This window comes from Lasioglossum baleicum, unplaced genomic scaffold, assembly GCF_051020765.1.
Source record: "Lasioglossum baleicum unplaced genomic scaffold, iyLasBale1 scaffold1641, whole genome shotgun sequence".
NCBI lineage: Eukaryota > Metazoa > Arthropoda > Insecta > Hymenoptera > Halictidae > Lasioglossum > Lasioglossum baleicum.
The window spans coordinates 1-26,120 of NW_027470700.1; the positions used below are offsets into that span (position 1 = coordinate 1).

The 26,120-nt window shown below is 33.1% G+C and overlaps 2 protein-coding genes across 2 annotated transcripts; one reads left to right on the top strand and one right to left on the bottom strand.

Moving 5' to 3' along the window:
- Nucleotides 1-3,592: 3,592 nt before the first annotated feature.
- Nucleotides 3,593-4,042, top strand: LOC143220827 (MAPK regulated corepressor interacting protein 2-like; the record flags this gene model as incomplete). Its single annotated transcript, XM_076446405.1, has 3 exons — nt 3,593-3,705; nt 3,770-3,895; nt 3,966-4,042. Coding segments are annotated over 3 exons (316 nt in total), but the record flags the coding sequence as incomplete, so codon positions are not given.
- A 1,777-nt stretch (nt 4,043-5,819) lies between these two features.
- Nucleotides 5,820-26,120, bottom strand: LOC143220826 (uncharacterized; the record flags this gene model as incomplete). The annotated part of the gene is given in 5 exon segments (XM_076446404.1): nt 5,820-6,223; nt 6,226-6,515; nt 12,545-12,704; nt 12,768-12,909; nt 25,988-26,120. Coding segments are annotated over 5 exon segments (1,129 nt in total), but the record flags the coding sequence as incomplete, so codon positions are not given.

Consider the following 26,120-nt stretch of genomic DNA (forward strand, 5'->3'; position numbering starts at 1 on the left):
TGCGCTTTAAATTTGTTCTGGATAAAACTCTAGCTCGTACGTACTTTGAGTGCATACTGAAATTTTAAAGAAGATCGAAGATATTTTACGTAATGAAAGTTGAAATAATTCCTACGTATGAAGAAATGAAGAGAGAGAGTGAAGAAACTTTAACGTGAATTTAACACTAAACCTACCACGGTCAAAATGACCGGTAAATAGAAAAGAAATAGAAGCTTTAAAAAAATAGAATAACAGAAGACATCGCGAAAATGACTATACGTATATTAGAAGAAAAATTTCGAATACGAATGATTAGGATGGTAACATTGAACGTTGAGTTTTTAATAGAAATTTAAAAAACGGTGACTTCAATCATGGTAGATTTAGTGTTAAATATAGAAGTATCGTAAAACCTAGTTTTTCTTCGCGTCATTAATAATTATTTCGCAACATCGCTTCGATTAATTGGCAATGCTTTCGTGTTGCTTGTAACAATGTGAGATAGATTAGATAATCTCGATAAAGAAACACTTTCTATGTACTACCTTTATCTATCTTTCGTATCTTTCATTCCTATATATATATATATTTATTGAATATAGTTGAAATATAGTTATTATTCTATATATATTTCAACTATATTCAATAAATTATATGAACAATAATTTTCAATTAATTACATCGGAAATTTTAATCTTAATTTCTTAATTTATTAATTTACTTATTTTGAATTCAACATATATAAACAATTTTAGAAATCTTTATATCATTAATTCAAACTTATTTATTTTCAATACTAACAATTATATATAATTCAGAATACTAAAAATTGACTGAAAAATTATAATTTTCGTTATCACATGATAACATTAATACCTTGATCATAATTAATATTCTAAAATTGAATAAACTTAATAATAGAAATAATTAATTTTATATATTAAAATATAATTAACAATAATAATGATAATTTTTAATTTAATCCTTATATTTATATTATGAATACGAGATATAATTGGTGAATGAACGATTTCATACTAAATATGTAAGAAATTTAATTTTTTTATATCAGAGTTATACTTACTTCATTTCAATTTTTTAATCTTATTTTCATATATCTTTTTCTTCATAAATTGGAGTTGGAAATACATGACCTCCAAATTATATATTTCATTCGATAGAGATTGCAATATTGAATTCTATTATTTTAATTATTCAGGATTTACAGTTTCAATAAGTAATTTTTTTATATTAAAATTCAATAAATTTAAATCATTTTTATATTTAATTTATACATTAATTTTAGTTATGTTATTTATAATAATTCAATTATTTGAATATATTTATTCATATTATACTATAATTATGGAATTTTTAATTTAATATATTTTTTAATAAATGCATTTCATGGATTTTAGATATTAATTGGATTAATATGTAAATTTTACTTATTTTTACGATTAAAATTAAATCATTTTCCAAAATCTTATATTATATTTGACTATACAATTTGATATTGAAATTTTAATTATTTTTACGATTAAAATTAAATCATTTTTCAAAATCTTATATTATATTCGACTATACAATTTGATATTGACATTTTAATTATGTAAATTTTAATTATTTTTACGATTAAAATTAAATCATTTTTCAAAATCTTATACTATATTTGACTGTATAATTTGATATTGACATTTTAATTATGTAAATTTTACTTATTTTTACGATTAAAATTGAATCATTTTTCAAAATCTTATCATACTATATTTGATCATATAATTTGATATTGCCATTTTAATTATGTAAATTTTACTTATTTTTACGATTAAAATTAAATCATTTTTCAAAATCTTATCATATTATATTTCACTATACAATTTGATATTGACATTTTGTCACATATACATCATATCGATTAATGATTTCAATAAAAAAAATAAATAAATACTGTTATATTATATCGAATTTAATTTACTGATATCTAATTTTTAAATATCTTTGAGTAGATTTATATTATATCTTGTCATTGACCATGTTGATATCGTATCCTTCACTATCGCAAGATTAGATAAATTAAAGCTAAGAAAGTAATTGAACGACATTTACTGTTAAGATAATAACGATTAAAAGATAGTATCTAATATATCGAAGTCGTCAGATTTTCCAACAAATACTAACATTTAAGTAATTTAAAGTTTTATGCTATAAATTAATATTACATTGAATTTTACGATTCAAAAAACGCGATTAAAGATGGCGTATTAGAAGACTCGCACGTTCGCCACCTTGTGATGAAATTCTTCAATAACGTATCGCTAGTACCCATTGAATTGTCGCCACTGACTTTACTTTCTACATTACCATCCGAGGTGGACACTCAACCTACCATTGTTGACAGTTTTCAGGGAAAGCTTCCTGCAGCTGTTGCGAGAAACAAACGCTCTTTCTCGTTACAGCTTTTCGATTGTTTATTTTCCTAGAAATATTTATACTTTTGTTTCTAGATAGTGATTAAAGAATTACTTATCATAAGACTGCACTGCGCACGAATATTCCCTGCTGTTAAAGTTCATCGTAGATTGAAGAAAATGAGGTATTTATTATAAAAGTGGCTTTCTTTATTCCCGCGTCTCTTCGTTTTCGTCATTTCGTTGTAATCTTTGTTGCGCGTGCGATTATTCTTCAGCTCTGTAACCTCATGTTTAATTCTGGCAAATTGCCAGTTGTTCTATTGCTGCTGGGCTTGTAAAAGTAGCAGCGTTAAACAGAGGGAGAGAAACGGCGGGAATCGAAAATTATTACAATAACTGTCATGCAAGAACCGCCATTTTCCACTGACGTTTTCTCTTCGAAAGTAGGCTTCGCGTTATTAATTATGCCATCTTTTCTGACATGTCGAACATTTTCTAGATCATTACATATTTGAATTTTTTCCGTAATAATGCGTCGTGGCTTACTTTATTAGAATTTATCGAGGAAAGTGATCTGGAAAAGGTGTATGACAAACCAATTTTAGATATATGTATACGTGGCTTCTGTGACAAATATAGACGCTTGAATCCTATGAATTGATAGATTAGTATTAATTATCTCAACATTACTAATTATCCTCCATTTTGCGAAATTGTTTATACCGTCTGTACATTTTCTTTACTGTACTATATGCGATGGATATTGAATAAAATGTTATATGAAATAAAAGGTTATATTTTGAGTTGCGATATAATAAAACGGCGTCCATTTTCTTCCATTGTATAAAGCAGTATTTTCGAGTCTAAATATTATTATAATATATATCGGTAGATTTAAATGAATGCTTTCCCTCAAATTTTTGTTTAAATTTTTTATACAGATGTTTCAAATTGTCTCGTTAAATTTAGTGAATTCCATCGAGTACCGACGTATTCGAAGCTTAATATTTCCTAGTTGTATTTATTTTAATTGCTACAAAATCGTTAAATCTTAAAATAGAATATACCTACTGAACGTGGTAACCCAGTTCAGTAGGAGTCTGGCCTGGTAATATGGTGATTGTTTTTTGTGTTTTGATTATGTATACACGTTTGGAATATTATTTTAACAAATTTTCTGAATATCTTTTTCACAGTGGTAGATCACAAATGACGGCAATGAATGGGAAGAGACCATCTTCGATCCCATCTCGACATCAGTCTGAAACTGTAGCTCAACATTTTGACTTAATTAAATATATTTATGATTGTAAGTATCGTATATTAATTCTTTTTATGCCTTTTAAATTAATTTTGTATATTCATTTTTACAGCCTGGAATACAGTATCAAGGGAATTAGATATGTGTCACAATCAACCACACAGTAATTCCTCTAGTTACAGAAATGGAGCATCTGTTACATATTATCAAGAACGAGAACCAAATCCACAACTTAAAGGTGAGCAAAGTTTTATTTTGTATGCCAACTTTTATGCGTCGATTTGAACTAATTATTATATTCATCGTAGATTTTGAGCCGTTCAACCTTGAAGCCTGGTGGGGACAGCGCGTTGTTCAAAGTATTACTAGGAATACAAATTCCTAGTGCCAGGCTCACCATATCGACTATAATCGAACATTCTCAAATAGACATAAGAAACAGAAAAGATAAATTCAGAGCTGCCGGAGAAAATTTTTTCCATTTCTAGAAACGATTTATCATGTATTCAAAAATAAGTAACAGGAAGGAGAATAGCATAGGTATAAATAAGTATCTAGCAATCAATTTTGAATCTTTTTGATAACAAAGATAGAATATTAGCAAATAATCAAAGATAAGGATGAAAGAAAGAGAAAGGGAAAGAGTAGGGTTGTGGAATCATACGTATTGGTATGAAAATGACATTCCTCTAATCTTTTATCGTGTTTTAACATAATATCGCCTTTTCCCGGACCTTTTTACTCATCGTGTTTTTAAAAGTATTTTACATAAAAAATTGGAACTAAGCTGTTTCTAATATTGTCTTTCTAAGATTTGAGATTCAGCACGGTGAATAATTAAGAAATATAGTGCATGCTACAACTATTTATTTTATTTGCCAAGAAGGCAAACGTAACTATAAGAGATAGTATATATTATAAATTAAATTTTCATTGTTACTTAATGAGAAACTTAGAATAATTCATCTTTTAATCCCTTTGTAATTAAAACTCGAATATGGAATGCTAAATCAGTAGCATACGAATTATGTATAAATTCTATATATTTCAATTGGAGGAAGTATATCAGAAGAGAAGCTGAAGGACTACCTTTTAAGGTTTATGCATATATGTATTTTTCCACGAATTGCATTTCACATTTTGAATAAATTTTTCCATTTATACACATGTAATGAAATCGCACTTCAATGTATAAAAGATGGATAAACATGGTTGAGATTCCCTAAAAAGAAAGTTTATTCGCATACGAAAACGTAGTAGAATGCACCTCTATTTCTGTCGAAAGGAAACAGATATTTAATTCTTACTCAAAATAATGTGATAATTATTACGATTTTAAATACAATTAAATCTATACAATTATGTACATTTATTATATATGTATGTATGTATGTATGTAATGTACATCTGTGCGTGTATAGATATTCTGTAAGATTCGTCTCATAACATTTTTAACGATATAAGCAACAATAACGATCAACGTTTTTCTAAACTCGTGGACATCTTTACCAATTATTCCTAGCGGTATTTTTTTATGTACAATTAAATAGGAAAAGTATTATTACAATTACGATGACAAACCTAGTTCGATACTCTTACGTGTTACAAAGATCATTGTAATGTTAGGAATTCATGCACTTGAACAAATAATGGGAGTCGCTATGCACAGTGCTATCCAGTCAATACTTTGATATGATCTAACATCTCGTTAGTTCTAAATAAATGCGAATTCTTACCGATCATAGTTTCAGCTTGATTTAATGCGTTGAGTTTTAAAGTCTTAACAGATCGTTCCAAATTACAGAGACTTCTCTCTATCGCACGTTTTTCACTATTGAGCATCTATATTTAGACAAAGAATTAAGTTAACATTTTGTACGAGTCGTTTCGACGAAATCGATGTACGTTTTTTCAATTGTATTGTACGAAATATAGCATAAGTATATAAAAGGTACAGTGTTCTGTAGTTTCGTAGCTAATACTTTTATGATTTTCGGGTATGAATAGTATTTATAACGAAGTTTATTAGCGTGACATTCAAACAATACACCCGAAAATCTACATTTTAAAAAGATATATATACATATATATATCTTTTTTTATAGCTATAGATTTAGGAAGTTTTTTAAATTTTTTGTAATAGCTAATGTAATATTCTTTTCTTAGTAAATAATCAAATTTCTAAATGCGCAGTTCAAACTAAAAGATTTCGAAATTTCCTCACTCACCGTGTTGCCGACGTTTAAACGTGAAAACGAATTTATTCCAGTAATTGTCGTTTGCGTAAAGTTGTTGGAACTTTTCATTTTCGTCGTTTGCGTACTGCACGGTATTCCGGTTTGTTTCACGTTCACGACTGCATATATATTTTTAAATAGTATCAACATCCTATCCGAAGGTGTGTTTTCATAATCCGTTTCATTATCTACGAACTCCAATCTAACCACTGTTTCAATATTTTTTAACAAAACGGGATATTTGATTTTTATTTCTCGATCGGTCGACAATTTGAACACGTATTCTTCGTAAACCATCCCATTCGAATGAGATTCAAAACACATCACTTTCCGCGCTTATCGATTGAACTGTCGATATCGATTGTATTCTCGATATCGAACTTATTGCGATTCTCGTTCTTATTCGCGCCAATTGTTACACATGTCTCGTTATCATCGCGTTCCTTTCGTTTTTTCCTGTCATTATCATAATTATTTTCTCGAATTGACGGGTTTACTGAATTTTCCTCCGTTAAAACGGTATTTTCATTGAACGTTGGCCGATTTAACAAATTTCCATTATCATTTCGTGATTTTTTTTCGTTTTCGTTGTTGTAAGTCTGTTCGAGCATCTGAAATTTTTTAACGAGTATTCATGCAAGTGTCGAGAAGTGCAATGCTGAAATACGCGTAAGGTTAAAGTGAGAATAATTACCAGAATAAGGAAAAATGATTATTAGATTATTGGAACGATTGAGAGCATTCGGTAAGACGTAGAACGCGATCGAAAGTACGAAAAATTCTGGAATTCCATTAAGGAAGCTACATCGGCGAGAAAGGTAGATAAAATTGATATTTGTCCGTAAATTTTATCGAGCACGTCCGGAATATCAATTTTTCTAAAAGTGTTACGTTATTACGTTCTCCACGAATGGGTCCGTCTATTTACGATAATGCGTGTTCGCATCGAGTCGATGCGGAATTTATAGTCAAAAGGGATTTCACGTGTAATGGAAATGCAGAAAGGAATAGACGTAATATTTTAGTAGCATAATTTTATAGCGCATACCATTCGCGCTAACTTCGCGAATAATATTCGTATTATTATTTACCGCATTAGCGAAATACGAATATCGTTAGTGTACATTTTATTACGTTTTATTTATTTTTATTACATTTCATTCTCGTGATTTTGTTACGAATTAACACTAAACGTACCGGCATTTTTTTATACCTAATCTTACCATAGGGGTCATTTGACTCCTTATGAAATAAACTTTGATTTTTCTTAAAAAATTCTTTATTTACTAAAGAAATAATTCGCAACATCATTTCTGATTTCGTGTAAAATTAAACACACATTTTCTCTGAAAGTAAGCGATGGTCTTCCGATTGCCGGCCCTTTTCGGATTCGCTGCCAAACAGTTCCATCAAGAGCCGTGACAGTGTCTTCAAAATCCTGTTCACTATCACTTTCAGAATCCGAGAAAAATCTTTGGCACCTCTGTCGTCTACGGAGATTCAAAAAATACCCAGTTTCATCGGCGACCACATTATCATCCTGTGTTTCCTCATTGTCTGGAAAATCACTTTGACTCTCGCTTTGATCATCTTCTGGTATTGAATCTTCTTCACCTGAATTCGCTTCGTTTATTCGTCGAATTCTTTCCAACTCTCTCCTTGACCGTGCGGACATGTTCAGGGTTGCAGTGAAAAAGAGTCATTCGAGAAGCGTATCTGAATTTAGAACTAAGGTTCCAGTTGGATAATTGCTGAAAAATACTAAACTTCGTATGGGGTCAAATGACCCCCGTGGTACGTACGGTAGGTAAAGAATTTTTGTCGATAAAAAATAAGCTAGGAGAAAAACAGAAAGCGTGCAATTGTATAACCGGATGATATAAGAATTTACAGAAAGTCAACTGACCGACAGAAATAACGATAAACGTACGAATTTAAAGTAAATTTTCAAAAGGGGTCATTTGACCCCGCTTGGTACGTTTAATGTTAACTCGCGTATTCGTTTCCAAAATAAATTATCGCGTTCGTTCTCTGGCGATATATACATCGCAAATTTTAATTAACAAGAAAAAGGAAAATAAAAAAGAAAAAAGGGAAAGGTAAAAATTCGTTTTAATTTAACTTTTGACTCGGCCCATTTTTCTGCCTTTAATTACGAGTAATCTAATTAAGCATTTCGACGCTAGGTGGATTATCCTTAATATTTTAAGCTGTTGGCGCATGTCTGTCGCGCTATTGTAAAACCAATATTTGTTTTCTAAATTTACAACGGACCCACCGCTCTCGCAAGCTGCGTGTTAAAGCTTGCACAAAAGCATAAAATAATGGAAGCAGCCTGGCAAAAGTAAAACTGCGATATTCTTTCGTACGCAATCGCATAACGCGTCCTTTATGCCAGTCTAAATTGACTTTCACGGAGCATTGAAACGGTTTTGTTTCACCGTGCATGCGATGTTTATCGACTAAAGTATTTTCTATCCCGTTATGTCGACATGAATGCACGAAATCTACTATGTATTCCTTTGCTTGGCGAAAAGCGATAAAAAGAAAAATATATTGCATCCGCGAAGCTGGCAAGGTTGCAAACACATCGAATTTTATATCGCGTATGAAACAAGTTGCAGTTTAAATAATGGCTAACGATTTGTACGTAAATTATACGAATAATTACTCTTTAATAGCGATAAGTATAATCAACTATTTTAACCCTTTGCACTTCGCTGTCTTCTCTTAGCAGACATTAAAGTTTATTTAGTGATTACGAAGTATTAATTTATTCCAGCACAACTTTTTAGAAATGTATCTTTCCATGAAGTTTTCTCTGGAAATGGCAGAAGAAATCAAGTCAAGATATAGTAAAATTACTAAGGTATATAAAAGAATTGAAATTAAATGTTATTTACAATTGACTAATTAAGAAAGTGGTGTAAGTTCATTTGCAGCCTGGAAATTGTATATTATTTTAGTTAAATTCGCTTAAAAGAAATTTATATAATCAAATTGCATATTGATAAATTAGTACGAACATTTCCAGACTTCGCATAATTAACTTATATTTTTTAATTGTCAGATCTACTAACATTCAATTTTCTCGAAATTAAAGAAAATGGACTTGTACTTTCAAAAAATAAAAATGGTCCATATATACGGTTTTTGTATAAGCGATTTGACAAGGTATCATTCACGTATTTTTGCACGAAAGCGATAAGCAAGTCAAAGTTAAAAATGACGAACAGAAATTTAACACTAAACCTACCACGATCAAAATGCGCGGTAAATAGAAAAGAAGTAAAAGCTTTAAAAAATAGAATAACAGGAAACATTGAGAGAATGACTATACATAATTGTTGCTATTGCCCTTGGAAAGGAGATTGCCCTAATGACCACAAAGCAAACTTTATAGGCCGGTGTGACTTGAAAGTCACATAGCGAATATATCGCAATAAAATTGTTTAAACGCAAAAATTTGTTTTCATTTGCATATATAGGTATATAATTTCTGATTTTTCGTTCCCACAATTTTTTTCGAGTTGAAACAAAAATTCGGCCCATAGAGGGTTAATTTTCTACAAATTAGCTTATTTAGAAAGATGAATATCGTTGAAAAAGAATTTCATAAAAGGACTTCTCATATAATCGTACCGTGTTAGTTGTGATATGGAAATGTATGTATTTTCTTAATGGGTAAAATGTAATTGACACTAAACCTACCACGGTTAAAATGATCGGTAAATAGAAAAGAAGTAGAAGCTTTAAAAAAATAGAATAACAGGAGACATCGCGAAAATGACTATACGTATATTAGAAGAAAAATCTCGAATACGAATGATTAGGATGGTAACGTTGAACGTTGAGTTTTTAATAAAAGTTTAAAAAACGGTGACTTAGACCATGGTAGATTTAGTGTTAACACTAGAACAACCAAAAGGGTCAAAATCACTTGTTTCAGATGTGTTATTTTTACAACTTCTGAGAATATATGAATTTCTTTTAACAAAACTTATGCTTACATTCATTCAGATCGAAACACAATTGTTCATAGTCATTCATTTTCCTCGTACCACTAGGATTATCTTCATTCGTGAAAAATATATTTAGATACTAGTTATAGCTCGGTAGTTCTAGTGTTAAACATCCAGCTTTTAAACGTACACTGTCTTTATAAATCTACCTCGAGTTTGAGCCTCGTAAAGTTAATGAAAACAAGAATTATATCCCAGTTTAAGGCCAGTGAGGAATATTAGGTCATATGTAGTCATAGGATAGGCGAAGATTGTTATTTCGCCTCGGTTAGAGATACAGTGAAATGAAAATTATAAATATGAACTTGGAGGCTCGTGTTTTTACCATCGATATCGAATAAAGAATAGTAAATCACCTGGTTGAAATAGGAAAAAAGGTGCGCTTTAAATTTGTTCTGGATAAAACTCTAGCTCGTACGTACTTTGAGTGCATACTGAAATTTTAAAGAAGATCGAAGATATTTTACGTAAAGAAAGTTGAAATAATTCCTACGTATGAAGAAATGAAGAGAGAATGACGAAATTTTAACGTGAATTTAACACTAAACCTACCACGGTCAAAATGACCGGTAAATAGAAAAGAAATAGAATCTTTAAAAAAATAGAATAACAGGAGACATCGCGAAAATGACTATACGTATATTAGAAGAAAAATCTCGAATACGAATGATTAGGATGGTAACGTTGAACGTTGAGTTTTTAATAAAAGTTTAAAAAACAGTGACTTAGACTATGGTAGGTTTAGTGTTAACAGCGTGTCTCTTAAATTCGTCTATCGTATAATAAACTACAAATTCACGATGTGGGAGAAAGAAAACGGGATTGTATTGTTTGTCGTGACAGAAAAACACCTGGTGGAAGACGTCAAACAGCTTACTATTGTCAAACGTGCACAAATCAGCCTGCAGTGCATATCGGAGAGTTTTTCAAACTTTACAAAATTATGAAAAATAAAATAGCGATTCTTTTGCAAATATATATTTCTCGATATTAACCAATTCGTATAAGTCTAATATCGTTATAATACAGGTAACCCTCCTATAACACGGTAGATAGGTTCCTAGAAAATGTCGCGTTGCGTGAAACCGTGTTACATAAGACCCAGAGCCTATACGAAAAGAGGGATTGCGTTCCGAAAACTTATTAAAAACAAATTTTCTTTTAATTCTACATAAAAAACTTAATTTTTATTAAAAATATAAATGTATGTACAACACAAAACAAAAAAAAAGACAAAAATACTATTTTAATTCTACGCAACTTTAATTTAATAAATTTCTTCGTGCTCATGTTTAGCGACGCGCATACTTACATCACGCAGCTGCTTCATTTTCGACGCGAAATAAGACGAGTGCTAGTTTTTCGACCGTATTTTTTCAAAAATTTCCGCGACTCGAACGGTTAAGACGGCAAGCTTTTTCGACTGAAAAAGTACAGTGTTGCATAAAGGTTTTTCCAATTTTCTTATCGCGTTAGAGCGAAACCGTATTATAGGATGCCGTGTTGTAGGAGAGTTCTCGCAATTTATGAATCGTGTTATAGCGAAACCGTGTTATAGAATACCGTGTTGTAGGAGGGCTACCTGTATTTTATTTCCGAATGGCAAATCGGTGATTAATTTCAGTTGTGTCACAGATTGAAATTTTTCGGAATCTTCGCCTTCGTTGTTACAACGGTCGATCGATATTTGTTACATCGAAGATAAAAATTGGTGCAAATTTATCGGTAAATTAAATTTTTGTAAATATTCTACCTTTACTTTCGTTTAACCGAAGAACACGTAAACGGAGGATCAATTTTAATTATATCGGAGATGGAAACTTTTGTAAATATTCTACTTTTACTTTCGTTTAACCGAAGAATACGAAAACGGAGGATCAATTTTAGTTATATCGGTAAATTAAATTTTTCGAAATATTCTACTTTTACTTCCGTTTAACCGAAGAACACGTAAATGGAGGATCAATTTTAGTTTTATCAGAGACGGAAATGTTAGTAAATATCGATCTTAATCCACGGAATATTATTTCTCAACTGCAATCGGAGAGGATTAACTTTACAAAACTGATTTCGCAACTCTGCGATATCCAGTGTTGTTGGAGAGCTACCTGTACATGTTTCCAAAACTGTACTAAATATTACGAGTGTTCATAAAGCGCTGAGAAACTGGTAGCTAACATCCAGAATGGTTCGGAGTGCAAAGGGTTAATAAATCACAATTCGAAGCCTGGTAGATTCAGTATTAACGAATAAACGGTATTACAGCACCACTGACTGTGTTTCTATCGTTCTCGGTTGTTATACACGAAACTTTCATGTCAATAACGAACGGGTTTTATAGCCATTATTCGATTACAACTACATCTTCGCCTGTTCGTTATTCCCCTTTGAATTCGTTACTCGCAATCGTTGGAAACACATTTATTTTCACATTTCAAGTAACTTTCATTTCAATATCGATTCCCGTGAATCGCATGCAGCGAACGAAGATTGTTGGGAAATATTTCCACGTTAAATTACTAGCTGTTGCTTCCTCGTTGGAATAATAATCGCGCTACCATGTCGGATCTCGCGACCAATAGCCTGGGTTTTCCATTTAAAACGAGGATGAAAGGGTGCCTTACCTTCCTTTTAAGTTTCTTCACGATTTCTCTCAAAACGGAATTCTGTTCCCTTAATAAAACCAGTCGCGGTTCATCCTTTCTGTCTTTCACCGTCCAAGCGAGATGCCTGAGATTCTTCATGCTTTCTTCGAATAAGTTTGCCCGTTCGGTCAAGTTGTTCAAAGCTGCGCCGCGGCGGATACATTCGACTTACACGGTGGAATCTGAAAGTGCCGGATAATACTTACCTTGTGCCGCAAGTTGACAGACAGAGCCGACATCCACGTCGAAACGTTTTAAAGTTTCAAGTAGGTTCGCCAGCTCGGAAGTTCGCTTCCCGTGTTCCCGTTCGGAATCGTACGTTCCTATCTCGTCCTCTAATCGGGTCACCTATTAAAAGCAAATTCAATCTGCCGAAACAACCATGTCACCGCCATCCGCCGCCGATCTTCAGTTTAACACTATTTCTATCACAATTTTGTGTATACCTATTTCGACCAAAAGGTGTCTTTCGACACCTTTGCGTTTGAATGCGAATAATTGGCAAAACTGTCGGGATTTCAAATTATCAATTAAATATAGAGAATTCGAGCGATATAACGGGAACGATAATTAAAAAATATTACCTTCTTCATTCTTTTATTTTTATTAGAAAGATAATTAAACGTTGTAATGATCTTTTTCCAAACTGTTCCATCAACAGCAATTTCAATATTTTGCCGTTCGTTGCTTCTCTTCGCTATCGACTTCAGAATACGTCAACAATCTCATTCTTTTTCGTTCTCTACTTGCATGCAAATTATTAGGTTGGTGCATATGAAGTGTCTGATTTTTAAGTGAATATATAAAACTACATATCTTCTTTCAAAAGCTGTTTATTCAATCACGTCATCTTCGATACACTTTTCCCCAACGAGGACTTTAAAGCCTAGATGCCTGTCTTACAAAAATTCTGATCTTTAGAATCAATAAACTCTGATATCGAATTTTCAAACTGTCTTCATTTTCATACTGTTTAGCTCGTAAAAACAGTTCTAAATGTTTAAAAAATGAAAGTCGGTTGGCGAGAGATCCGGGGAATAGGCTGGGGTGCTGCAAAACTTCATATTTCAATGGCTCTCGATGAAATCGGGATAGCAACGATGAGCATACGTTTCAACCGATCCAACTTATTTCGCTCAGTTAGTTCGTGCGGTACACACTTATCCATTTTCTTCACCTTGCCAATTTCCAGAAAGATGTCGCAATATCGTTGTATAGTCAATTTTCATCCTGGTAGCCTGTTCCCTCGTGGATACAGTTGGATCCGCTTCCACCAATGCCTTCGGATCATCATTTTTCACAGACGTTTTGGTCTCCCACGCGGATCATTTTGTAGCGAAAAATCACCGGACCTAAATTTTTCAAACCAACGCTGCACTCTTCGATCATTAACGGTATTCTCCCCAAACGCTTGGTTTATGTTGCGTGCAGCTTTTGCAGCATTATTACCAAGTTTATATTCGTACAAAAAAATTATACGAATATCGTTTAGATTCATATCGGTGCAAAATTCAAATCAAATAACAAAAGGGAACACTTTCGAGAAAATCTTCTTTGTTGAAATGTGACTCTGGTAATGGACAGTACGATTATAAACGAGGTTATGCCAAAACCAAAAGTATAACGAATACAGGAAGACAAACGTTCACATGAAAAAAATCCGACATTTCATATGCACCAACCTAATATCTTCCTCTTCAATCACTGGTCTGTTTGACGAGTAATTTTCATAATTCGAGATCACTTTCGAAAGAATCGTTCAACTCATCTTCACTTTCAGATCGTGAGCTTTCATCAATTTCAAAGCATTCTTCGCTTATGTTATTTATTTCTTGCAATAACTTCTTCTTTCTTGAAATTCGGGACATCTTTAGAATAATTTTAGAAATAAAAAAATAAACAAGGTTAGGTTTTTAGGTTAGGTTATTTATGTTTTCTTTCGTAAAAAAGAGATAAGGAATAGAAATAATTATCAGTATTACAAACAGTTTTACTGCTTACTTACCTGTAATGCTAATTTCAACAATCTGTTTTTCAAATTTTTCACGAATTTATCAATTTTTTAGACGAAGTCACTGCAATGATCTACAGTAAAATGCAACATGGCGAAAAACAAGCTAATATCAAAGTATCTTCCGTTACAACTGAAATTGTGATTCCCTAATCAGATTACAATTGATACGATGCTGCAAAATGGTGTAGATATTTATATGTAAATCGGTTTAAAATTAGACACTGTTATGAAATCCTTAAAGTGTCAAAAGACACCTGATGGTAAAAATAGGTACAACCATTTTTAAAGCCAGGATGAGTTGAAGGAAAATGATATCACCGAATTAATTTAACAACTGTTGTACAAAGAGTAAAAAATTTAAATGTGGAGAAATGATTAAACGTGGAGAATAATGTTAACTTAAAATTTGAAAGGTGTCTTTCGACACCTCTTGATAGAAATAGTGTTAAAGAGGAAGTCGCCGTGAGAAGGGAATTTTCGCTGGCAGGAATTTCGGGAGATTTCACGGCGTATTTTCTTTGCCGTGGAAAGCACGTCAGCGAAAAGGGTGTTCGGTAATTTCAGCAGGGAGCACGTCAAACGTAATAGCCTTTATCTCACGGACAGAGAGACGAAAGAAGAAGGAAGAAATTACACCTGGCCATCTATATCAATCAACACTTTCCTCGATAAACCTCTCCTGCAAAGAATATAAACAATTCGGTTCATTTGCAAGCAAATTTCCGGGTAATTTATTACTGTCCCGGTTGCAAAACCGGAAGCTTCTAAAAGCTCCTGTTTTCTTATTGTACTCATATCCTCGTGAATTGCGCGTTAAACCTTTTAAGTATGACAGGACTGGCCGCAGATGCACAAAAGCCGTTCATGACGATTTCTACTATGACATTACAGTAGAATAGAATTCTAAGTGATCTAAATCTAAATTAACACTGTTTGGGCGAAATAAATGAGAAATAAAGAGGAAAACATGTAATACCGTTTAAAATTGTGCTATCTACGGAAGTTACTATAGTGTCGTTCCGTCCGAATTGCTATTATCTATAAAAATTACTATAGTGTCGTACTGTCCAAATTGCTATTATCCACGAAAGTTACTATAGTTTTGTACCGTCCAAATTGCTATTATCTACGAAAATCACTATAGTGTCGTACCGTTCAAATTGGAGCTATTCAGAAAAATCACTGTAGTGTCGTTCCATCCAAATTGATGCAATCCAAGAAAGTTACTATAGTGCTGTACCGTCCAAATTGGTGGTATCCAAGAAAATCACTGCAGTGTCGTTCCGTCCGAATTGCTATTATCCATAAAAATTACTATAGTGTCGTACTGTCCAAATGGTGGTATGCAAGAAAGTCACTATTGCGTCGTATCATTCAAATTGATGCTATCCATGAAAGGTTACTATAGTGGTGCACCGTTCAAATAGGTATTATCCACGAATGTTACTATAGTATCGTACCGTCTAATTGGTACTATCCAATAAAATCACTGTAGTGTCGTTTCATTCAAATTGATGCAATCCACGAAGTTACTATAGTGTCCGTACCGTCCAAATTTGTGGGATCCAAGAAAATCAGCATTGCGTCGTATCATTCAAATTGATGCTATCCACGAAAATCACTACAGTGTCGTACTGTCCAAATTGCTATTATCTACGAAAGTTACTATAGTTTTGTACCGCCCAAAATGTATTATATACGAAAGTTACTATAGTGTTGTACCGTCCAAATTGCTATTATCCGCGAAAGTCACTATAGTGTTGTTACCGTCCAAATTGGTGCTATCCAAAAAATCACTGTAGTGTCGTATCATCCAAATTAGTGCTATCCAAAAAAATCACTGTAGTGTCGTATTATCCAAATTGGTGCCATCCAAAAAAATCACTGTAGTGTCGTATCGTCCAAATTGGTGCTATCCAGAAAAATCACTGTAGTGTCGTTCCATCCAAATTGATGCAATCCACGAAAGTTAATATAGTGTCGTGCCGTCCAAATTGGTGGTATCTATAAAAATCACTATTGCGTCGTATCATTCAAATGGGTGCTATCCAAAAAAATCACTGTAGTGTCGTTCCATCCAAATTGATGCAATCCACGAAAGTTACTATAGTGTCGTACCGTCCAAATTGGTGGTATCCAAGAAAATCACTATTGCGTCAAATCATTCAAATTGGTGTTATCCATGAATGTTACTATAGTGTCGTACCGTCCAAATTGGTGCTACCCACGAATATTCGACTATAAGTGTCGTAGTGTCCCAAATTGCTATTATCCTCGAAAGTTTACTATAGTGTCGCACTGCCCAAATTGCTATTATCTGTGAAATTACTATAGTGTCGTACTGTACAAATTGGTATTATATACGAAAGTTTCTATAGTGTTGTACCGTGCAAATTGATATTATCCGCTAAAGTTACTATAGTGTCGTATCGTCCAAATTGGTGCTATAAAAAAAAATCACTGCAGTGTCGTACCGTCTAAATTGATGCAAATCCACGAAAGTTACTATAGTGTCGTACCGTACATATTGGTGGTATCCATGAAAATGACTATTGCGTCGTATCATTTAAACTGGTGCTATCCATGAATGTTAATATAGTGTCGTACCGTCCAAATTGGTTGCTATCCACGAATATTCGACTATAGTGTAGCACTGTCCAAATTGCTATTATCCACAAAAATCACTATAGTGTCGTACCTTACAAATTGCTACTATCTACGAAAATTACTATAGTTTTGTACCGTCTAAATTGATATTATCCTTTAAAGTTACTATAGTGTCGTATCGGTCAAATTGGTTTTATCCACAAAAGTTACTATAGTGTCGTACCGTTCAATTTTCTATTATCCACGATGTGTTACTATAGTTTTGTACCGTCCAAATTGATATTATCCACTGAAGTTACTATAGTGTCGTACATTCAAATTGGTGTTATCCACGAAAGTTACTATAGTGACGTGTTGTCCTGAAAGGATGATATCCTCGAAAGCCACTATAATGGCGCGTCGTGCCTAAAAGGTTAAAATTCTCACTCGACCTATAAACTTTTTACCACTGTGTCAACCCTATTTGCGGAACAAGCATCTAAGCGCATCTAAGCCAAATTCACCTCTCTTTATACGTCTGCAACGCGAATTACACCACCCTATTTTACTTCTCGACATCTTCGCCATCTTTGCTCTTCTACTCGAACAAACCTACAATTCTACCTTCGAAATGAGCACGGATGAACGACTAACATTTCCGTTACATTTTTAAACACGAACCCATTACGGTAATCCACAGTTACGATTTAACGACGCTGTTCGTCGCAAATTCATTTAAAAAATTCAATTTCCCGCGATTAATATCGAAAGTGCCTCGTTAATCTTCCTACTTCGCATCGTTCTGCTCTTCCACCTATGCTATATCGATCTTACCCTGTTCCTTGCACGATCTTCACCTATGCTTGCGTCAATTTTCCAGTTAACACGTTGAATGCCACGATAATTTTACAAGGATTGTCCGTGGCACTACGATGAATTTTCTATTATAACATATGGACCGACTATTTTGAAAATGGTGTAAGTACTTTTTTAAAAAAAATGAGATACGACGTAATTTATGTTTAATGTAGTGTAAACTTTTTGTTTATGAGCAGTTGGTATTTATTATCTTAAAAAATGCCAATGCTTTGTTCAATTTAAAATTGGCCGGTAAAAGAAATTGCGTAACCATTGATTAAGAAAGCGGTGTAAGTCCAAATTCCATAGACAGGACACAGGATTATTCTGATGTTATAAACCAATGTAGACAACATAATAAATTTATTTTACACGAAATGAAACGAGAGAATTTCGTTTCAACGAAAAATCTACAAAACGCAATTAAAAAACAGATAAGAGAAACACTAATGGAGAAAAAGTAAATTGGTTGCAAATATGTTGGATGAGATTTTGCAAAACTGCACCGTATACTATTTTATATAAAACATCAATGGAGGACACAGAATTTAAGACTGTAAATTTATCACCTACATGTCGGGGAAGACCGCCAAAATTTGAAAAAATCGCCCTGACGCCTTTGTATCACGATGCCAAGCCTATTACATACGAAAAATATAAGTATATGCAGCAGCTATTACCTTATATACCTCCTGTGCATCGTAAATATTTCAAAACACTGCCACACGAAGAGCGTAAATAATTAATAATACCAATATCTTGTGTTAAATTTAACGATATATAAATATAATCAACGTTCAAATAAAAATGCTAATCCTATTTTATTTCTTGCTATTATTTATAAACAAAATTGGATTAATACGAGATATATTCTAAGCGATATTTGTTATTTCAAATTGAAATTAAATGATATTTACAATTGACTAATTAAGAAAGTGGTGTAAGTTCATTTGCAGCCTGGAAATTGTATATTATTTTAGTTAATTCGCCTAAAGAAATTTATATAATCAAATTGCATATTGATAAATTAGTACAAACATTTCTAGACTTCGCATAATTAACCTATATTTTTTAATTGTCAGATCTGCTAACATTCATTTTCTCGAAGTCAAAGAAAATGGACTTGCAACACTTTCCAAATAAACGGTCCATATAACGTACACGCGTTATGATAATTTTTATTAGCATAACTATGCGTAGTGCTATAACCGAGGCACATTGACTATTTCATTAATAATTGCACCCGATAATTGGGTATTAAACGAAATTTATTTCGAGTCATAAGGAGGTTATAAGGAGACTTAAGCTGCGAAAGGTACGATTTTGTTTCATCTGTATCATTCTGGATCACGTTCGTTTGCGTTACGATGAAATAGGAACTGTAACATTTTTGACAGAACAATCTTTGAAAACAGTGATAAAATATCCCGCGTGATTGCGGAGTATTAACTTATTCCAGCACAACTTTTTCAGAAATGTATCTTTTCATGAAGTTTTCTCTGGAAATGGCAGAAGAAATCAAGTCAAGATATAGTAAAATTACTAAGATATATAAAAGAATTGAAATTAAATGATATTTACAATTGACTAATTACGAAAGTGGTGTAACTTCATTTGCAGCCTGGAAATTGTATATTATTTTAGTTAAATTCGCCTAAAAGAAATTTCTATAATCAAATTGCATTATGAATTAGTTATGTTTATGAACTATAAATTAGTACAAACATTCCCAGACTTCGCATAATTAACTTATATTTTTTAATTGTCAGATCTGCTAACGTTCAATTTTCACTTTTCTTGCACCATTTTCAAAATAAACGGTTCATATCGCGATCCGTGTTTAACCCATTGACTTCCACGCAAATTTGCCACGGTTTTATTTTAAAGAAAACACGAAATTATGATCAATCGTCTAAGTTATAATTTTAACCAGTTAACTGTGATTGACGAGTATACTCGTCATGGAGAAGTGGCACGATTTTGTGTATTGACGAGTATACTCGTCATGCGTATAAAGTAGTGACCATTGGCTATTTACATTGTAATTTTTGAGAAAAACGAAACGTATTCTCAAATTTCAAGATGTTTAGAATAATTTGAAACCATGGCGGAATAAAATAAGCAAATAGAAAATATAAATAATTTGAGATGAACTCATGCGTCCCCGTATGCAACGGCTGAAATTGCTTACCGATTCGCATAACGAATTTATTTATGTGCGATGATAACGTTTTTTAGATGTTAGCCTAAAAGGGGCAAAGGTAAAAGGCAGAAAGTTGATTTATAATAGGGTTTCTTCAGGCATGGTTAGTCATGGGACAATTGCGTGACGCCGAATAGGCGCTGAGCCTATTGATACCTGCTGGCCAGAAGTTACCTAGCTGTCGAGTGGTGTAAATGCCAATTGTTTGATGTCAGAACTATGTCTGCATTTATTGAAGACATTCTTGGAACGTATCCAATTCAAAGAGAAAAATCGACACAAACTCGGCCATTTAGATTTAATGTAAGCCAATTAGGCGAGAATCATGTTCCGGATTATATACCCGCAACTTCAAAAACAAACAACCCTATGCGATGGTGTTCACACTGCTATAAACGTAAGATCAGGAAGGAATCGCGTTACTGGTGTTTCATTTGCAATGTCCCATTGTATATAGTACCATATTTCGCTAAATACCACTCCACAGCAGGAATTTAAATTCTGGCTTTTATATGTATAATATTTAGTTTTTATTGCGTTTTCAGTTTAATACGTATGTAATATATGTGAATGTTAACCAAATAAGTAAATATTAGTAATAAAAATTGTCAATTTTATAAAATAAACCCATTCTTTTTATCTAATATCTTACCAGCGCAACTTACTCTGTGATTGACGAGTATACTCGTCATGGCTCGATTCTGGCGACACAAAACGGTGCACACTCTCAAATAAGGACGCCACAGTTAACTGGTTTTTAATAATAATTTTAATAATAAAAATTGATAATCAGTATGTTCTCTACGCTATATACATTTTCATTCGTCCTTTCTAATAGTTCTTAACTCAAATAGCATAAATATTATAATTATATATGCTATATATATACTACAATTAAATAGTAATTATAGTATTATGAAAATGGATAATTTCGTGCTAACATTCAATTTTCTCGAAACCAAAGAAAATAGACTCGCATCACTTTCAAAATAAACGGTCCATATAATGATGAAATAATAATGATAAATAATAATAATAATAATGATTCAATAAATAAGTTACAGTATATAACCATATTTGACATGTTAATTGCAACGTGAGTCTTTGGTGACCTTCGTAGCGTTGGAATGCGATTGAATTATAAGTATTGTCATTTTTTAAAAATTATATATATTTCTAAGAATCTGGGCCCATGGTGTCATTGTCAAGTTGAGTGCTGGTCACCCCCATGGCATTTAACGTGTTAAAAACCGTCTCGTATTAAACGATTCAAACGCAAAAATTTTACGATCAGTCACGTTAAGCTTGCATTAAAAGGAAACGGAAGTAGCGTTGTCCTATTTTTCTGGACACCCAATAGATTTACGGATAAAGAAAACTACGTGTTTTTCTTTAACCCTTTGCTGTCGAGTGTGACTCGACATTGGGAAATTGTTTCAAGAGATTTACACTTGAAAATTACAAAGTGTAACAATAGTGTAAATATAACTGATTTTTAATCGAATTTCTTTCTTCCTTTATTTATTTAAATAGCCCTATCTTTTAGTCGAAATAAATTCCAAATAATAAATTTAGAAACGTTAACTCTTTGCGGTTCTATGTCGAGTGTGACTCGACATTGGGAAATTGTTTCAAGAGATTTACACTTGAAAATTACAAAGTGTAACGATAGTGTAAATATAACTGATTTTTAATCGAATTTCTTTCTTCCTTTATTTATTTAAATAGCCCTATCTTTTAGTCGAAATAAATTCCAAATAATAAATTTCGAAACGTTAAAGGCTACTGGTAACAAAATTGAAATATAATTCGGACCGCAAAGGGTTAAGACAAAATGTAGTCGCTTTTTTGTTCTAATTCTATATATACGATATATCAGGTGATCCGATAAGTTCCTGTCGGTTTTTACTCTTCTATTTAAAATTATATGCGTCGAATAAACACGTTTAAATATTAACCCTTTGCAGTCCTATGTCGAGTGTGACATTGGGAAATTGTTTCAAGAGATTTACACTTGAAAATTACAAAGTATTGTAATTTTATTTAGCAAGTGTAAATATAACTGATTTTCAATCGAATTTCTTTCTTCCTTTATTTATTTAAATAGCCCTATCTTTTAGTCGAAATAAATTTCAAATAATAAATTTAGAAACGTTAAAGGCTACTGGTAACAAAATTGAAATATAATTCGGATCGCAAAGGGTTAAATCGTGAAAACTATAAAGGATCACGATGCAACCTTTGCGTCACGATGCGTAATTGGTAAATGATTCGAGTTAATGAAAGATACCGATTCGTAATATTGCGAAATAACCTGTGTTACCTACTCTCGACTGCTTGAAAATGGTAATTCGGTAATTCCAATGGAACGAGGTACGATTAAAAGCTAACCAACGATGGGAAATATTTATCCCTGCAATGGAATCGCGAAAAACGCGACGGCGAGTTTTAATTATACGGAATTATCACCGCGACTCATTAACGATGAAATTTTCACGCAGTTCGAAGCACGTTTCACAGTTGTGCGAAAGTTTCATCGCGAACTGCAATTTCTCCGAGGAGACCCGTGAAATTCCCTGTCAAATGCAAGCATTTTCGTGTAACATTTCAAAATAAAATCACAGACGATGAATTACGATCATTCGATTTTCCCGGAAATGAAACCAAAACGATCGTTGTTGAAATTTTCGATGAAATCTTCGCCTGCAAACGTTATCGTCTTGATTACTCGACGTCGCGATTTTTCTTCCGATACACGCGTAATCAATCTTTCAACGTCTCCTGTTTTATTCCATTTTTTTAAACTTTCGCTGCTTTTCATTCACCGGGGTCATTTGACCGTGATAGGTCCGATGTTGAGCATTTTCCAAGCTGCCAGTTACAGTTACCTTGATGGACGTTCGATCAGCCGATTTGCTCTATGGCGAATTGCCGGTTGGAAAGCCGTAGAAATGGTAATTAAAATCGGACGGTCCGAATTGAACGATTGGAAAATGGTTAACACTATTTCTATCAAGAGGTGTCGAAAGACACCTTTCAAATTTTAAGTTAACATTATTCTCTAAGTTTAATCATTTCTCCTCATTTAAATTTTTGACTCTTTGTTCAACAGTTGTTAAATTAATTCTGTGATATTATTTTCTTCCAGATCATCCTGGATTTAAAAATATGCATATGGTGTACCTATTTCTACCATGAGGTGTCTTTTCACACTTTAAGGATTTCATAACGGTGTCTAATTTTAAACCGATTTACATATAAATATCAACACCATTTGCAGCATCGTATCAATTGTAATCTGATTAGGAATCCCAATTTCAGTTGAAACGGAAGATACTTTGATATTCGCTTGTTTTCGCCATGTTGCATTTTACTGTAGATCATTGCAGTGACTCGTTCTAAAAAGATTGAATAAATTCGTGAAAAATTTGAAAAACAGATTGTTGAAATTAGCATTACAGGTAAGTAAGCAGTAAAACTGTTTGTAATACTGATAATTATTTCTATTCCTTATCTCTTTTTTACGAAAAAGACATAAATAACCTAACCTAAAAACCTAACCTTATTTATTTTTTTATTTCTAAAATTATTCTAAAGATGTTCGAATTTCAAGAAAGAAGGAGTTATTTCAAGAAATAAATAACATAAGCGAAGAATGCTTTGAAATTGATGAAAGCTTACGATCTGAAAGTGAAGATGAGTTGAACGATTCTTCCGAAAGTGACCTCGAATTATGAAAATTACTCGTCAAGCAGACCAGTGATTGAAGAGGAAGATATTAGGTTGGTGCATATGAAATGTCGGATATTTTTCATGTGAACGTTTGTCTTCCTGTTCTCGTTATACTTTTGGTTTTGGCATAATCTCGTTTATAGTTGTACTGTCCATTACCAGAGTCACATTTCAACAAAAGAGATTTTCTCGAAAGTGTTCCCTTTTGTTATTTGATTTGAATTTTGCACCGATATGAATCTAAACGATATTCGTATAATTTTTTGTACGAGTATAAACTTGGTAATAATGCTGCAAAAGCTGCACGCAACATAAACCAAGCGTTTGGGGAGAATACAGTTAATGATCGAAGAGTGCAGCGTTGGTTTGAAAAATTTAGGTCCGGTGATTTTTCGCTACAAAATGATCCGCGTGGGAGACCCAAAACGTCTGTGAAAAATGACGATCCAAAGGCATTGGTGGAAGCGGATCCAACTGTATCCACGAGGGAACAGGCTACCAGGATGAAAATTGACCATACAACAATATTGCGACATCTTTCTGAAATTGGCAAGGTGAAGAAAATGATAAGTGTGTACCGCACGAACTAACTGAGTGAAATAAGCTGGATCGGTTGAACGTATGCTCATCGTTACTATCCCGATTTCATCGAGAGCCATTGAAATATGAAGTTTTGCAGCACCCAGCCTATTCACCGGATCTCTCGCCAACCGACTTTCATTTTTTTAAACATTTAGAACCGTTTTTACGAGCGAAACAGTATGAAATGAAGACAGTTTGAAAATTCGATATCAGAGTTTATTGATTCTAAAGATCAGAATTTTTTTCAGACCGGCATCTATGCTTTAAAGTCTCGTTGGGAAAAGTGTATCGAAGCGAATGGAGCATATTTTGATTGAATAAACAGCTTTTGGAAAAGATATGCAGTTTTATATATTCACTTAGAAATCCGACATTTCATATGCACCAACCTAATAATTTGCATGCAAGTAGAGAACGAAAAAGTGTGAAGACAGTGAAGAAAGCAATGAACAGCAAAATATTGAAATTCCTGTTGATGGAACAGTTTGTAATAAAATCATTACAACGTTTAATTATCTTCTAATAAAAATAAAAAAATGAAGAAGGTAATATTTTTAAATTATTCTTCCCGTTATATCGCTCAAATTCTCTATATTTAATTGATAATTCGAAATCCAACAGTTTTGTCGATTATTTGCATTCCAACTCAACGTGTCAAAAGACACCTTTTGGTCGAAATGAGTATACACAAAATCGTAGTAAAAATAGAGTTAAGAAGTACTCGAATATCTCCCGATAAACTCCGAGCAACTGATGAACTTGGAATTTTTTTTTGACGCTGATTATATTTCGCCTGCTGCAATCAGACTCTCAGTCTGAGTATCTGTCGTCTAATTACTTAAGAATGATTGGCAACGTTGAAAGTCAGACTTTATCCGGTCAGTAGTTTCTTTTTAAGAAAGCTAAACGTCGTCGTGGACGAGTTATCTACGGAATTAGACCGCGGAGGTATTTATCGGGAAATTAGGAAACGGAAGTCGGAATAAAAGGCGTAATTTAGAAGTATAGAGAGAGAGAGGAGTATATCGGACTGGCTTGAAACTCGAGGTCCGATCGGACGCTGCATATTCAAGAGGCAACGAAAGGTGACAACTTCGATTTCGCGTATCAAAAAGGCGACGTTTCAAAGGGCACACATTTTACGATGCACTGCCTGTAAAAGGCTGGCTACAACGCCGAACTGAATGCATATCAATTAAAAAGCCGCTTTGATGTTGGTTTACGGTGCATGTTGCATCGCTATTGCATCCGGAACTTTCGGACTTCAGTCTGTTGTCAAGGAAAATTCGAATATCTCTAACGAAAGAAGTAACTGTCTCGTAAGTTGCGTTTAGAGACAAGGTTCATCGAATTGATTCTCATTTTGCTAGAGTAAACGGGGAAAAATTCACTTTCACCGCTACTTACCGCGATTCGAAGAAAAGTTTTAATAAGTTCCGTTTTTCCAGTACCTTTTCTCTCGCTTCGTCGTACAGCTCGACCATTTCGCGAAATTGTTTCTCCGCAGTTCGCCGAGCCGTTTTCAAAATATCCTCGCATTCCCTTTTAACTAACGCCACAGCGTTCTCGTGTTCGAGGTTCTTT